The following is a 15,588-nucleotide window of genomic DNA, read 5'->3' on the forward strand; positions in this document are numbered from 1 at the left end:
TGAAACTCATTGAATTGCTATCGATGTTTTACGTGCTATAAGAGAGGGCCATCGTGTACACTCGACACATGAGCCATCTACATCTTCAGGGCCATCCATGAGACCACCATCATTGATTACGCCTGTTAGGGTACCACCTATTAGAGGTCGGGGAAGAGGTGGTCGTCAAGCTGGTCACCGACATTGACCTTTGGCATCTACTTTGGTACAACCCTCACATCCACCAGTCACATCTACCTTTCCTCTATTTCAGCCATCTGCATCATTAGAGTTGCCACTCTCTCCCCCTGATGTATCCATACCAGCCCATTCATCTCGACCCGAGACTACCATACCATCTGCCCTTACCCCTGTTGAGACATCTATATCATTAGACTTACCTTTCTTCCCTCATGTTACATCTATACAGACTTTTTCACCTCTATCCCCACTTCCATCCCAACCATCTATATCATTGGATGCACTCCCACCTGTTACAGAGTTTATTGCACCTCCACCTATTACAGAGTCAATTGCACTTCTACCTTTTCTTCAGGGAGCAACTCACGCCACACAATTACATGTACGGGTACCTAAAGGACATCGAGCTCCACGTGTACGTCGAGTTCTACCTCCATCAGTTCCATCTAACTCGACAGCTCATGTAGATGACGTGTCACAATCTATAGAGATGGAGACTTTTCAGATAGCACAGATAGATACAACAAATATGGTCATCTATCGTAGATGTTCACAACGAAAGAGAAAGATTCCATCATGTGGGACACATTGAGAACTTTTTTCATGTTTGTAGAACTATAATACTTTGGTTCATACATTTAAGGTTATATAAAGTGTTAATTCAAATTAGTGATGTTATGTTATTCATTTGTTTCCTTGATAATTTAAACAAATAAAACTCAAATGCATCCTAAAGTCTAAATGAAAGAAATTCTAACTAAACAAATTGTTACAACCATTACCTATTTTTTTTTTTCATATAATTAAAACATTATACATTTTAACCAAGACATAAGTTCAAATCATACTTAATAAGGAATAACCTAAAATCATAATCACATAATCATTGGCATTAATTTTCATATGAAACTATAAAATTTTAAAATAATATAAACAATTTGTTTAGTTATTTTAAAATTTAAAAATAATATGAATAAATAATTTTCTTTAATTCATATGTGAAATTATTCATAAAACAAATAAATATTTTATTTACCATAAATATATAAATTTTTATGAGAATGCAAGTAGGCCAAATTATTTTCTCAAAATTTCAAGGAAAATATGAAAAAAAAAAATAAAGATATATGTATATATAATTTTAAAATAGTCGTAACGAAAAAATTTATTAAGGATAATTTGTAAAAAAAATAATTTTCAATTGACAATAGAAAATTGTAAGAAATTTTCCCTACTCCGAAACAAACTTTAAGGAAATTTGGTACATCGTTAAGAAATTTTTGTACATCCATAATTTACACTAAAATTAAAAATAAAAAAAAGCAAAGTTCTAAAATCTCATACTTTTTTTAGTTATAGTTACATGAGCTCCCCTTAAAAATATTTATGAAACCACAGTTAGTAACTGTGATTTGAAAGAAAATTATAAAACCACAATTTATGACTGTGGTTTTAAAGAAAATTGTAAAACCACCGTCTATGACTATGTGTTTTTATGATATTTTTAAAACCATAATTACTAACTATGGTTTTATGGTTATTATGATAAAAAATATTTTAAAAATAATATTAAAATCGCAATACCATTAAAATGGACGTGGATTAAAAATAATTTTGAAACCATAGTTACTAACTTGAAGTTGTATATGTCACAGGTGCAATATATTGAAAAGGTGCTTAAAAGATTTAACATGAGCAAAGCTAAAGTGGTTAGTTCTCCTCTAGCTTGTCACTTTAAGCTAAGCAGCAGACATAACCCTTCTATAGATAAGGAGAAGGAAGACATGAGAAGAGTTCTGTATGCCTTAGCAGTAGGAAGTTTGATGTATGTCATGGTATGTACTAGACTAGACATAGCTTATGCAGTTGGTGTTGTTAGCCGCTTTCTATCTAATCCAGGAAGACTACATTGGGAGGCAGTCAAGTGGATTATGAGATATTTATGAGGCACTTCCAAGTTGAAACTCACTTTTGGAAATGGGAAACCAGTGCTTGTTGGCTACACTGATTCAGATATGGCAGGGGATGTAGATAATAGAAGGTCTACTTCAGGCTATTTGATGACATTCTCAGGAGGTGTTGTGTCTTGGCAATCAAAACTACAAAAATGTGTTGCACTTTCTACAACAGAGGCATAGTACATTGGAGCAGAAGCATGTAAAGAGTTGTTGTGGATGAAGCGTTTCATACATGAGCTCAGGTTTAAGCATCAACGCTATGTGGTATACTGTGATAACCAGAACACCATTCACCTTAGTAAGAATTCTACCTTTCATGCAAGATCGAAGCACATTGATGTGAGGTATCATTGGATGAGAGATGTTCTCAATGATAATTTGTTTGAACTTGAGAAGATACATACCGATCACAATGGCTCAGATATGTCAACGAAGTCCTTACCAAGGGAGAAGCTTGAAGTTTATTGTTCAATCGCCGGGATGGCGAGTCCCTCCACATAATCGGAAAAGGAGAGATTTGTTAGGTTTTTCCTCATGTGGAAGGCCCAAATTAAGAGCCCAAAATTTAAGGCCTCTTAGGCCTTTATATAAAAAAACTAGAAAAAGAATCCTTTTTCTTCTTCTTCTTCCAATTTTTCGTAGCCACCAGAGGTAGGAGAAAAGAGATAGAAAGGGGAGAACCACCATTTTTGAAGTTAGAGAGAAAAATTCAATTTTTCTTCACTGCCCAGATTTCATCAAAGGTCCGATTCCACTTCGTCTATGGGCCGATCGACCTGAAATTTGGAGGAGAGGTTCGTGACTCATTGATCTTCATTTTGAATGGTGAAGATCGGATTTAGAGATCCAGACAGTCGTCTTTCAGTCCGAGAACAGAGCCTCCATTTTGATGCATTTTCTATCCGAATAGTTTTAATCATGAACTCCGATCAAGGTTAATCCTGGTTCGATTGAGCCGATTTTTGGAGAGCACGTTCATGACTTATTGATCTTAATTCTGAACGGTGAAGTTTGGATTTGGAGTTCTGAAAATTATATTTTAGTCCGAGAACAGTGGTGTGTTTGATGAGATCTCTCCATTGTTTTTATGCAAAGTTGTTGAAATTGCCAAGATCAATTTGTCTTGAGATATGGTTAATGTATGCTTCTAATTTTATCTAGAGAGAATCGTGTAACCCATTAATCATATTAGTAGAGTTTTTAAGTGGCCTAAGGGTCCCGTGGTTTTTACTTCTCATATTGGAGAAGGTTTTCCATGCTAAAATTATTGGTGTTCATATACTTGTTGATTGAGTGTCTTCTTGCTACTCTATTTGATTGATTCCTATTAGGTTCTCATAAGAGGGGATAAAACCTGGTTGTGCATTATTTGTGTTCATCCCATCAATGTTTACACCCTGAACCTCAAGTCCTTCCTTCTATTGAATGTCTTATTCATATTTATATTCATAACGTATATTCTTTGCAAACTAATTTTCATCTTATAACTTTTTCCAAGATTATTCTAATAATTTTTTTTATTTTATAAAAAAAAATAATATTATAATAATATACCAAATTAGAAAAATGTTAGATACAATTTCTTTTTACAAAAGGAAACACATATTTTGTTTAGGAAAAAGACCAAAGAAAAAAAAAAGCCGCAAAGTAGCAGGCTTTGTTTAGGAAAATTCTAGATAACGACTTTGTAATATCATATCCAATTTTCAATTCAAGTGTTTATGGATATTACTAAATTTAGATAAAAAATGTAAAACCTAAATGCAAAAAAATGCCAAACTAGAACTTAGATAAAAATAAAATAAAATAAAATAAAATATAGGTACTAAAAAACTAAAATGGATAATTATTTTAATTAATTTTCACTTTGCAGATGGTCTTGATAAAATAGAAAGACTCTTCATTAATTTTGTGGTTCAGCTGAAGTAGAAACCACACCCATCTAGATCATCCAATCATATATAGTGGTGCATATGCAACCCATCAGCTGAGATTTTCTCTTGGAATTGAGGGCATTATGATGTTTTCAATCACATTTCATTTTTCAAATTTACGATTTTCTCTTCATTTGAATACTTTGTAATATGGGTTTTCCATGATAGATTCACGCACCTTTGTGGACATGTGATGGGAGGAGGGAGACATCACCCAGATTTTTCTTCCTTCAAAGATTTGTTTGTATCCATCCAAGGCTACAGCAAATATGTAGCGTGGAATCTAAGATTAAAAATTTACTAAAATAATCTTCTCAAATCTCGAACTTTTCTAACAAGTAGTAGAGATGTTTTTGAAGCTTATGGCCGTTTCGCCATGTTTTCTAATACTTGACTTCAAAAATTGTTTTTTAAGTTAAGGAAGAATGAAGATGGATGCTTTTCTATTATTATTATTATTATTTTTAGAGCATGGTCAACATGAAATTCAATAAACTAATATTATTCCCATTGGACCCCACTCCAAATAAGTCCTTCGATCAATACATCAACACAGAAGACCATCAGACCTAACCAAATATTTGTAGTCCCGATCAAACAGCTATTTTCAGGGTGACAATGAAAGATTTGGGATTACAAATCAACAACTAACTAAATGCCAATTCAAAAATATAATCTGACCTAAAGATCTACAACCTATATATAGGGGTAGTGCCTGCCTCAGATGGCATGCATACCATTCATTCTTATTTTATTCCAACTTATAAATTAGCGGTCTCATATTTGACATGCCTTGGCACCATGAATGGTACCATTTATAAAATGGTCATTGTTAGGTTTAATTTTCTGCCTACCACTCAAGTTATTATTTGCTTGGCCAATGGCTGAGCCGGAAGTTTAGTTCGGGTGGCAACTTTTAAGGCATATATAAATTTTGTCAATTATAAAGAATGTGGACTTTGACCCAATTGCCCAACCTTAACATTTTTCAAGGGGGCCTAACTGGCTCCACTCCTTTGCTTAGCCCTTAACCCCTCTTGTGAGACTACTTGTTACATATTTTCTATATTATAAGGTGTTTCAAAAGCATAGTTGGTTTGTAAGTGGTAATTGGTTAGTGTCATCTCATGTTAATCCCATCATACGGTAAAAATGTATAACATTTAGAGGACGTTTGGTAAATAACTTGTGTCTACACCAAACTCTTCTGCCGGCTACATGTACAAGCTAACCATCAAAGTCATATGCATGACGGTCTCATGCACAAAATCCAGCCATTAAGGCCACCTGGTCGGCCAGCATCAAATTTTGCCAATTACGTACGGCATACACCTCATCAGACTGCACCCAATAAGCCACATCAAGCCGTTTTCAACAAACTAGCAAGAAATTTGATGATCAAAAGTCAAAGCGATGCGCCAACCTCTGTGCACCACTTAAAACAAAAAGAATTATGCCAATACGAAAGAGAAAAGAAGTGGTTCAAAAGACAACTGACTGAATTCATCATAAACCCTCATATAATATATTAGAGTTGAGCTAATGAAAATTCACTTTTTAATGTATAGAAAATTAACACAACAATTAATGCTTGAAATATACAGGAATCCCTTAAAGTACATTTTTTTATCTTCCAACCCTGTAACATAAAGTACAAAAACAAATATGCGTGCTAGCTAATTAACTAATACTGGGTTTCCCATGAACGGAAATATTTATTTGTATTTTCTTCTGTTCTTCTTATTCAAAACCTCAACCCAAATGTCCAGTTCTAAAACTTAAACGGAATTGAAAATTTGCTGTCCAGGTGATAATATCATTTTTGGATCAAACTGAGCTTTCCTGTCTTCAAAAGTCCTCCATTTCGGGCCGAAATGATTCATCCAATCTTCCTTGGTTGTGTAGCGGGAAAGGTACCGCTTAATCTTGATACCAGCTTTATCACAAAACTTCAGTATTTCTTTGTTTTGATTCTCCAAGGGTTCCCAGTCATCAGCCCCACTTGAATGCAACAATCCTACAGTGTAGAATATATCTTCATCTGGTATAACTGCAGACGTCCTATCATCCCACCTGCAATGTATATAAAAATTTCAATCACATTAAGCAAGATATATTTATTCAGATTTGAGAGAAAAGTTATAATCAATAATCTATTTTGACATTAAACAAGATAACTTAGTGGTTCAGAATTTTACTTGTTTCGGATCACTGGGTAGACGAGGAATGTTCCAGTGGTCTGGTTTATTTTGGGGAGAATGTCCCTGAAGACACCTGAGTTGAAGTCTGAGATACGGGATCCCGGAACAAAGAGATTCAGCCATGGATGAGGAACATCCCACAGTCCTTTTGCTCGAAGATTTAGCTCTTCGCTATGAACTCGGTTTAGGAAATCTACCAAGGAGACATCTTTTGTGAAAACAAAACCAGGAAGGAAATTCAAGCCTTTAAGGAGCTCCTGGAGTTCCTATAAAGACAATCATTCTCAAGTCAAGTATGGCCCAGTATATATATGATTAACCTAGCAGACATATACATGTATAGGTAATAGGAATAACAGAAATTCATTAGCTATATATGTACCTCATCAACTCTACGGCTTGTGAGTTCATCGTAATACTTGACCACTTCAAGGCAGTAGATGATGCCATTCTTGGATATTAGTGAAGATATTCTCGGGTATTCAGAGGGTGAGAAAGAGGATCTCCAGTTATTAGGAGAACTATTTTGCATCAAGAGTGAACCTTCCAAATAGTCCAGTCCATTGATTGAAATCAAATGTTCTTGGTCTCTAGAAAATGTGGAGAAGTCATCGTAAAGCATCTGTATCCATTTTACCTGCAATCAAATTGGCCATACTAATTAAATGAGGAACACGAGTAAAAGGGTTTTCCAAAGTACTGCTCTTGCCTTGTTTCAGTTATATATTAGTCATGTATCATCTACTGGGTTCATTTGCTTCACACTTACTCTTTTCGGTGCCGGTTCTAGAGCGATCCTTGCTCTTGTTATAATCCCAAACTGCCCGAGACCTCCTAAAACCGCAAAAAACAGCTCGGAGTTTGTGTCTTTGGAACAAGTCACAAGTTCCCCTTTACCTGAATCAAACAAAATGCTCACTTCATCAGGAAAATGAAGCAAACTCTAAACATCTGATGCATGCAGGTAATTAATAGGAGATCTCTTGAATGGAAATTTTTGTCCCACATTTGAAACTAATTGCATGCAACCATTTGATTAAAATTTGTGATAATTCTTAAAGGCATATGGTACCTAAGGCACATCTTCTATCCATACAATGAGAATGAGGAGGATAAGGGTAAATATTATACCAGTAAGAACATCCATTTCATAGACGTTGCTGATCTGAGGACCATGGCGGAATGTCTGGCCGCTAATTCCGGCATTAGAGAGTGTACCACCAATTGTTAGGTACAAATAGTCAGTCCACGACACTGGTGCAAGTCCATGTTTGAGCGTAGCTTGCAGCACATCAATCCATAGCTGCTCACCCCCAGCATCAGCATAGGAACCCGATATCGGATTCTTGGTAACCCTAATTCCGCTTCCACGGCTGCAGTTATTTAACGATCTCATCTCCACCACAACCCCATGAGGAGCCATGGCTTGTCCGCGGAGGGAATGGCCTTGGCCCCTGGCGGCTATGCTAAAAGGAAAGGAACGATTATAAGAGAACTTGACTAGAGATGCAATATCTTCTATGGAAGAATAACAAGAATAAAGAGATTGGCTTCAAATTGGATACCTTTCTCATTAACAGAATGTAGTATATATATACACATGTTTGATCTAATCTTCTCCTAAATTATAGCTATAGAATCAGAAATATAAGGTAAATTATGCTCCTATACAATCAGCTAATTATGTCAAGATAATCATACAATAACTAAAATATAATTTCCTTAATACTCCCCCTCAAGTTGGAGAGTGCAAATCAAGAACTCCCAACTTGGTGCACAAAAATTCGAACTGCTCCTTGCCAAGTGCCTTTGTAAAAACGTCCGCCAACTGCATCTTTGTAGAAACATAACACGGACGAATTACCCCAGCTTGAAGTTTTTCTCGAACTATATGACAATCAATCTCAATGTGTTTAGTACGTTCGTGAAAAACTGGATTAGCCGCAATATATAAAGCTGCTTGATTATCACAAAACAATGGTGCTGGTTTGTCCAATTCAACCTTCAAATCTTTAAGTATGTACCTCAACCAAGTCAATTCCAGGCAAGTATTCGCCATTGCTCTGTACTCTGCTTCAGCTGACGAACGTGAAACATTCGTTTGTTTTTTTGATTTCCAAGAGATGAGTGATGATCCGAGGAAAACACAATAACCAGAAACGGAACGTCTTGACATATGACATCCTCCCCAATCTGAATCGCAAAATGCGCTGAGTGTTAAATTATTTTCAGATGGAAGAAAAAGACCTTGACCTGGTGATCCTTTAATATATCGGAGGACCCGTAATGCTGCTTCCCAGTGCGGCTTCCGAGGTGTGTTCATGAATTGACTTAGTGTACGTACTGAATACACTATGTCAGGCCTGGTTACAGTCAAGTATATTAATCTGCCAACCAGTCTCCGATACCTACTTGGATCATGAAGTAACTCGCCATCTTCATCAGTCAATTTCAAGTTTTGCTCCATTGGAAATTTTTCGGGCTTCACTCCTGTCAATCCTGTGTCTTGCAAAATATCTAATGCATATTTTCTTTGAGACATAAAGATTCCCTTTTTAGAGCGAGAGAATTCTATACCCAAAAAATATTTCAATTCACCGAGGTCTTTAATAAAAAAACGCTTGAGCAGATGAGTCTTGAGCATCTTGATTTCATGCAAATCATTACCAGTCAACAGGATATCATCAACATAAATGAGAATAGCAGTGAACTTGTTACCTTGGGATTTAGTAAAAAGTGAATAATCTGCTTTGGACTGTATGTAACTCGCAGACGTAACAGTAGCTGTAAAAGTTGAGAACCAATTGCGTGATGCCTGTTTCAAACCGTAAATAGATTTGCGAAGCCGACATACCAGATTCTCCCCCTGTCGGCGAAGACCAGGAGGTGGAGTCATATAAACCTCTTCTTGTAAATTGCCATGAAGGAATGCGTTGTGCACATCAAGCTGATGGATGTACCAATTTCTGGAAGCTGCGACAGTCAGCAAACAGCGAAGAGTGGTGAGTTTGGCAGTTGGAGAAAAGGTTTCCTGATAGTCGATACCGGCGACTTGTGTGTAGCCCTTGGCAACCAAACGTGCTTTATAGCGTTCAATGGTTCCATCATAATGGTATTTGATCTTGTACACCCAGCGGCAGCCAATGGGTTTGTGTCCCGGAGGAAGAGGGACCATCTCCCAAGTGTTGTTTCGTTCTAGAGCCTGAAGTTCAGTGGACATGGCTTGGCGCCAACGCGGATCACAGACAGCTTGTTCAAAGGATGAAGGTTCGGTTTGGGCTGTCAAAAGAGCTAAAAAAACACGGTGATGGGGTGAAAAACGAAAAAAAGAAAGGTGAGAAGAGAGGGGATACCTTGTACCTTGACGAGAACTTGATTGCGTGGAAGAATGATTAAGCTGGGCAGACATGGCATAGTCGTGGTGCCAGGCAGGAGACTGAATATGGCGAGTGGAACGTCGAAGAGGGGGTTCATGGGTGGGGGAAGGGGCTGACGTGTTGGAGGGTACTGAGGGCACGGAAGGTGGGGAAGAAAGCGAAGAAGGAGATGGAGAAGAAGGTAAGGGTGACGCAACTGATTCTGGGGATAAAGGTTCGGGAACATCAGTATTAGAGGAAGGTGGAGATAATACAGGATTGTGATGCGACAAGGGAGGAGTGGAACTTGGAGAAAAACGAGGAAGAGATATCGGCTGAGGTGTGGAATCGAAAGAAATGGGAAGCGGTAAAGGAAGAGAAGGTGAATGTTGTTGAGATTGAGAAGAACTAGGATGGAAAGGAAAAATATTTTCCCGAAAGAATACATCTCGGCTGACTGATATTTTTTGTGTTCGCAAATCGAGTACTTTATAGCCTTTTTGTCCATGTGGATACCCCAAAAAAACACAAATAGATGCCCGAGGGTCAAATTTCTGTTTGGGGTGAACATTGGTTACATAGCATTCACAACCAAAAACTCGCAAATGTGTGAGTGAAGGAGGCCGATTATATAAGACCTCGAATGGTGATTTGTTTGAGAGCAATGGAGTCGGAATACGGTTTATCAGATAAACGGCTGTTAAAACACATTCCCCCCAAAACTCTAGTGGGACATTTGATTGAAACATGAGAGAACGGGCAACATTTAAAATGTGTCGATGTTTGCGTTCTACAACTCCGTTTTGTTGCGGAGTGTAAATGCAAGAGGTTTGAAGTTCAATTCCTTTATTTTGAAGAAAGATGCGAAGAGGAATAAATTCTGTGCCATTATCCATTCTTACCGTTTGAACATCTGTGTGGAATTGAGTTTTGACGAATTGCACAAAATTAGTTAACAAAGATTGTGTTTCTGATTTATGATGCATAAGGAAAATCCATGTGCAACGAGAAAAATCGTCAACAATTGTAAGGAAATAACGTGAACCAGTATGTGCAGGAATTTTGTGAGGACCCCAGACATCACAATGTAAAAGAGAAAAAGGAAATTTTGTAGTTATTGAACTTTTGGGAAAGGGCAAGCGTGTCTGCTTAGCCTGTGGGCAAATTGAACAATGATTTCCTAATTCTTTATGAACATCTGGAATCAAATGTGATAATAATTTAAAACGAGAAAAAGAGGGATGACCCAGGCGTAAATGCCATAAGTCAGACGGTTGAGAAACATGAAAGACAACCGATTTATTTGTTGATGGATGCATGTAGTATAGACCACCACGCTGTTTACCCGAGCCAATCATCTTCCCCGAAACCAAGTCCTGCAAAATACAATAGTCAGGAAAGAATATGATGCAGCAATTCTGATCTCACTACAAGAAAATTGACTTTTAGCGACAAAATATTTTGTCACTGAAAGTCTAAATTTCGTCTACAAAAACATTCCCCAACGAAAATTCTTTCGTGCCTTGTTCGTCGCCCTAGACCCGTCGCTAAAAGTTTCGTGACAAAAATCTTATTTCGTCGCCCAAAGTTTTCCTTGATGAAATAAAATTTTGTCACTAAAGGTGTTTTCCAACGAAATATTTCATCGACAAAAGTAAGAATTTTTGTCACCAAAAAAATAAAATTTGTCCCAAAAGTCGTCAATATTTAATGCCGACGAATTTTATTTTTATTGCCAAATATTTTTGGTAACAAATTAATTTCGTCGGTGATAGTCTACAGTCTTTGTTAGTTGTCTTGGCCACGCCCCAGGCCTTCGCCATTCACCCACAGTGCTAGCTCACCCGTCAAACATGTGACCAAGCTCTGATACCACTTGTAGATCGAGGTGCTCCGTACTTCCCAGTGGGTCACTCATCCTAAGATTTCTTTGACTGCAGCACGCTTAACCACAGAGTATTTTATGACAAGGCCCCCATTTGTTCTGAAAACCAATTGGTGATCAGAATTGGGACCTTATATTATTTAAGGTCACTCTCCATAGTCGACATGAATTTGACTTGAACTCAATTATACTCAACCCAAAATCATGAAAGGGTGTTAGATTCAAGTCATATTGACAAGTCATATCAAATTTTGTCACCCCTAAACAAACCTAATGTTGAATGAGAACAAATTAGAGGACTATAGTTTATTAATAGCTAGAATAAATTCAATTCCAGACTTATGGATTAAAGTGATAAATTTGAAATATAAAATAAAAGTATAATTGAAAGACAATGTTAGGAGAATGCCAAAGTGTAATACTCATATTGACATTAATAAAATAATGATCAAAATGAAATTAGGATTCTACATTTTTTTTTTCTTTCCCTTTCTCATCTATTCCAAACAAAAATATCAAACATAATGAAACACTATAAATATAAATCATATAATAATTTATGATATATTTCAATTATTTTTATAACTACATTTGTTTTAAATATTTGATTAAAAATGCATACAAGTATAAAAACTCCTTTACAAGTTAGTAGCCATAGAAGTTACTATTTTGCGGTATAATTTAAGATTTTATTCTTAATAACTAATCAATTTTGATAAATTAGTAATTAATAATTAAAAATAATAAATATATAATTGATCAATAAAAAATAAAATAACCAATTATTAATAAAGATGTGGTTGAAAACTTTTAAAAAAACTTTATATTTACATAGAATTTCATATGTGCTATATATATCAGACATTTTTTATTTTGTAAATATGAAAATAGAGCTAGGCATATAGTACTTACAATATATTATATCATATAATATTTAACTTATACTTATTTATTTATTAATAATATATGATATCTTCGTACACATAAATAATATTTGGAATTTTATGTAGGTAGAATGTTTTTATAGATACTAGACAATTTATTTGAGAAAGTTAATTCTAACCAATTATTTAAAAACCAAGTAATAATTAAAAAAAAAAAATCTATTAATTTAAACTAGGTAACTAAATGTTAGTATAAATTTACTTCTTGAGTGGATAAGGTATGATTTTGAATAAATTTACTTATTCATAGCTAACATAAATTTAATACTACATTGGACTTGTATGGATAACTTTTACCTAATATAATAAAAATCATTTAGTAGTATTTATGTATGTGTAGCACCATATAATAATATTGAAATTTAAATAAATTTATATCATAGGATGTAATCTTACATATCTTGGATTATCTATTGTTATTATTTATATATATATATATATATATATATAAATATAAATAACATATTACACTATAAATATTAATTGCTTAAATAATTTACATTTTTGTTATTTCATAACAATACTATGATTACATAATAGAACATTTAAATTTAAATAAATCTACATTCTAGTATTTAATTTTGTGGATCCTTAATTTTTATTATTATTTATATAAATAAAATATTATAGTATAAATATTAAGTGTCAACAAATATATATTGTATTATTTCATAGTATAAATAATCTACTTATTTATTAATATTCTTTATTAATATCACAATTTAATAACATTATTTGGTGACAAAATTACTCAATTTGTCAGAAAATAATATAATTACCGACGAAACCATTTTGTAAGCAAAAATAGATAAAAGGTTGTAACTTTTAGTGAGGAAATTATTTTCATCACCAAAAATTATAATTAGTGATAAATATTTCCGTAGGGAAATAGTTTATTTTTGTCACAAAAGTGTTTGCGCCAAAAAAAAGCGCCAAATTTTCCCGCCACATCTTTTAGCGACAAAAATTTCAAATTCGTTAGGAAAAGTTTGTAGAAAATTGGCATTATTGACAACATCTAAAATTTCATCGGTAAAAGTTACTTTTAACGACAAAATTAGAATTCACCCCTAAATTTTTGTCACGAAAAGTACATTTTCTTGTAGTGTCTTTTGCGAGTTTGTTAGCCGAAATTAAATTCAAGTTAAAGGATGGGACACATAAAACATCTTTAAGGGTCAATTGGGAATCAAAAATAACGGTGCCAGTGTGTGTTATTGGTGATGCTGCACCATTTGGTAAATTAAAAGTTGTGACATTAGAAGGTTTGAGATCAGTGAGAAGAGACATGTGGGAAACGATGTGATCCGTGGCACCTGTATCCAAAATCCAAGAACTTGTACTACTAGAATTAACAGACACAAGAGTTGATGGAATCAAACCTGCAGCATTTGCATATGCGTCAATATTACCGGAATTACTGTGATTTAATGCACGAATTGCTTGAGCCAACTGTTGTATTTGTTCTGTAGTGAACCCCTGGACTGTACTAGAAGAAGTCGAATCAGACATTTCCTGGGATTCTGTCGCGTTTGCTGAGGGCTGATTCCCACGACCAAAAGGACGTTGTCCTCGGAATTGTCCCGCTTTGTTATTGCTCCCATTTTTCAGTCGGCATCTATCCTCCGTGTGACCTCTTTTATCACAGAACTTACAATGAAATTTAAGAGTCCGACATTCATCTATGGTATGTCCGGATCTGTTACAATGGTCACACATTTTCTGTCTTGGATTACCTCCTTTTCCCGGGACTGCGGCAGCTATTGAGAAATTCTCGGTTGGCTCAGAAGAAACTTGTCGTTGCATCTCTTCCTGGACAATTAAAGAGTATGCTTGACGGACATTGGGCAATGGCGACATCATCAAAATATTGGATCTCACTGCCTTATATGACTCATTCAAACCCATTAGAAATTGCATAAGACGGTCTTCCTCCCTTTGCTCGAGATGTGTTTGTCATTGGTTGCAGGTCAACGGGGAACGGTATGTCTCAAGCTCGTCCCATAAGGCTTTGATCTTTGTAAAATATGCAGCTACTGTCATCGTTCCTTGCGACATGGTGGCGATTGATTTCTGTATTTGAAAAACCGCTGGAGCATTCTTTTGAGAAAACTGGTCGCGTAAATCAACCCACACTTCGCGTGCTGTTTTAGCATGGATAATTCCTTCAGCAATGTCCGATTCAACAACATGAGTTAGCCAAGAAAGTATCATGCTGTTGCATTGATTCCACTGTTCAAACAGAAAGGGTTCATCTTCCTGCGATGGTTCTTCAACTGTCCCGTTGACGAAGCCGATCTTCTTCTTGGCAGTAAGGGCATGAATAACTGCTTTGCTCCATGATTGATAGTTGACCCCATTTAATTTGATGGGCACCAAAAGATGGCCTGGTTGATCTGAATGATGAATATAGAGGGGATGTGAAGGATCGATGGTCTTGTTTTCTGATCCAGAAGCCTTCTGACTGCCAGCCATGGTGGTTTGTTGTTCTGGCTCTGATACCATAACAAGAATAAAGAGATTGGCTTCAAATTGGATACCTTTCTCATTAACAGAATGTAGTATATATATACACATGTTTGATCTAATCTTCTCCTAAATTATAGCTATAGAATCAGAAATATAAGGTAAATTATGCTCCTATACAATCAGCTAATTATGTCAAGATAATCATACAATAACTAAAATATAATTTCCTTAATAAAGAAGGATAAAGAACTGCAGCTGGATTTGGTGGATGAACAAGTTTGCCAAAATCCCTAGAGACCATTCTAGTGGCATCAGGATCCACCCTGAGTCGAGACGCAATATCGAGGGACTGGAGTTCATTTGGGAGCACATCAGGCCATGGTCTTAACCCTATGCTTGATGTAAAATGGCTTAAAACACTGATGATAATGAAGGAGGTTGAGATTGGACAACTCCTAGCCATGGAAGAAAGGCGTAAAGAAGAAGTTGGTGGAGGGAGAAGCAGGAAAGGGGGTATTTATAGAGAAGGAATTTGCAAGAAAACTAGCATGAAATCTTGGTTGGCAGAGAAGATACGCAATGACGACCGTTGGGATTCCATTCCCATTCAATAAAATACCATGACTTTCACGTTAAAAACAAATGAATCGTGACTTGTGGC

At 35.7% G+C, this 15,588-nt stretch overlaps 1 protein-coding gene across 1 annotated transcript; it reads right to left on the reverse strand.

Moving 5' to 3' along the window:
- Nucleotides 1-10,851: 10,851 nt before the first annotated feature.
- On the reverse strand, nucleotides 10,852-15,141 carry LOC117917571. The gene is made up of 2 exons (XM_034833887.1): nucleotides 13,841-15,141; nucleotides 10,852-11,005 (listed from the first exon to the last, which is right to left on the reverse strand). The coding sequence occupies exons 1-2, from the start codon at nucleotides 14,376-14,378 to the stop codon at nucleotides 10,971-10,973; spliced, it is 573 nt and encodes a 190-aa protein (XP_034689778.1). The 5' UTR covers nucleotides 14,379-15,141; the 3' UTR covers nucleotides 10,852-10,970.
- Between the last annotated feature and the right edge of the window lie 447 nt (nucleotides 15,142-15,588).

The sequence above is a fragment of the Vitis riparia genome, chromosome 7, assembly GCF_004353265.1.
Source record: "Vitis riparia cultivar Riparia Gloire de Montpellier isolate 1030 chromosome 7, EGFV_Vit.rip_1.0, whole genome shotgun sequence".
Lineage (NCBI taxonomy): Eukaryota > Viridiplantae > Streptophyta > Magnoliopsida > Vitales > Vitaceae > Vitis > Vitis riparia.

Excerpts from the sequence above, each read along its gene's own strand:
- LOC117917571 (XM_034833887.1), bottom strand. The coding sequence starts at position 14,378 with ATGCAATTTCTAATGGGTTTGAATGAGTCATATAAGGCAGTGAGATCC. Across the intron at positions 11,006-13,840 it reads CGCATATGCAAATGCTGCAG|GACTTGGTTTCGGGGAAGAT; the intron begins GTTTGATTCCAT and ends TGTATTTTGCAG.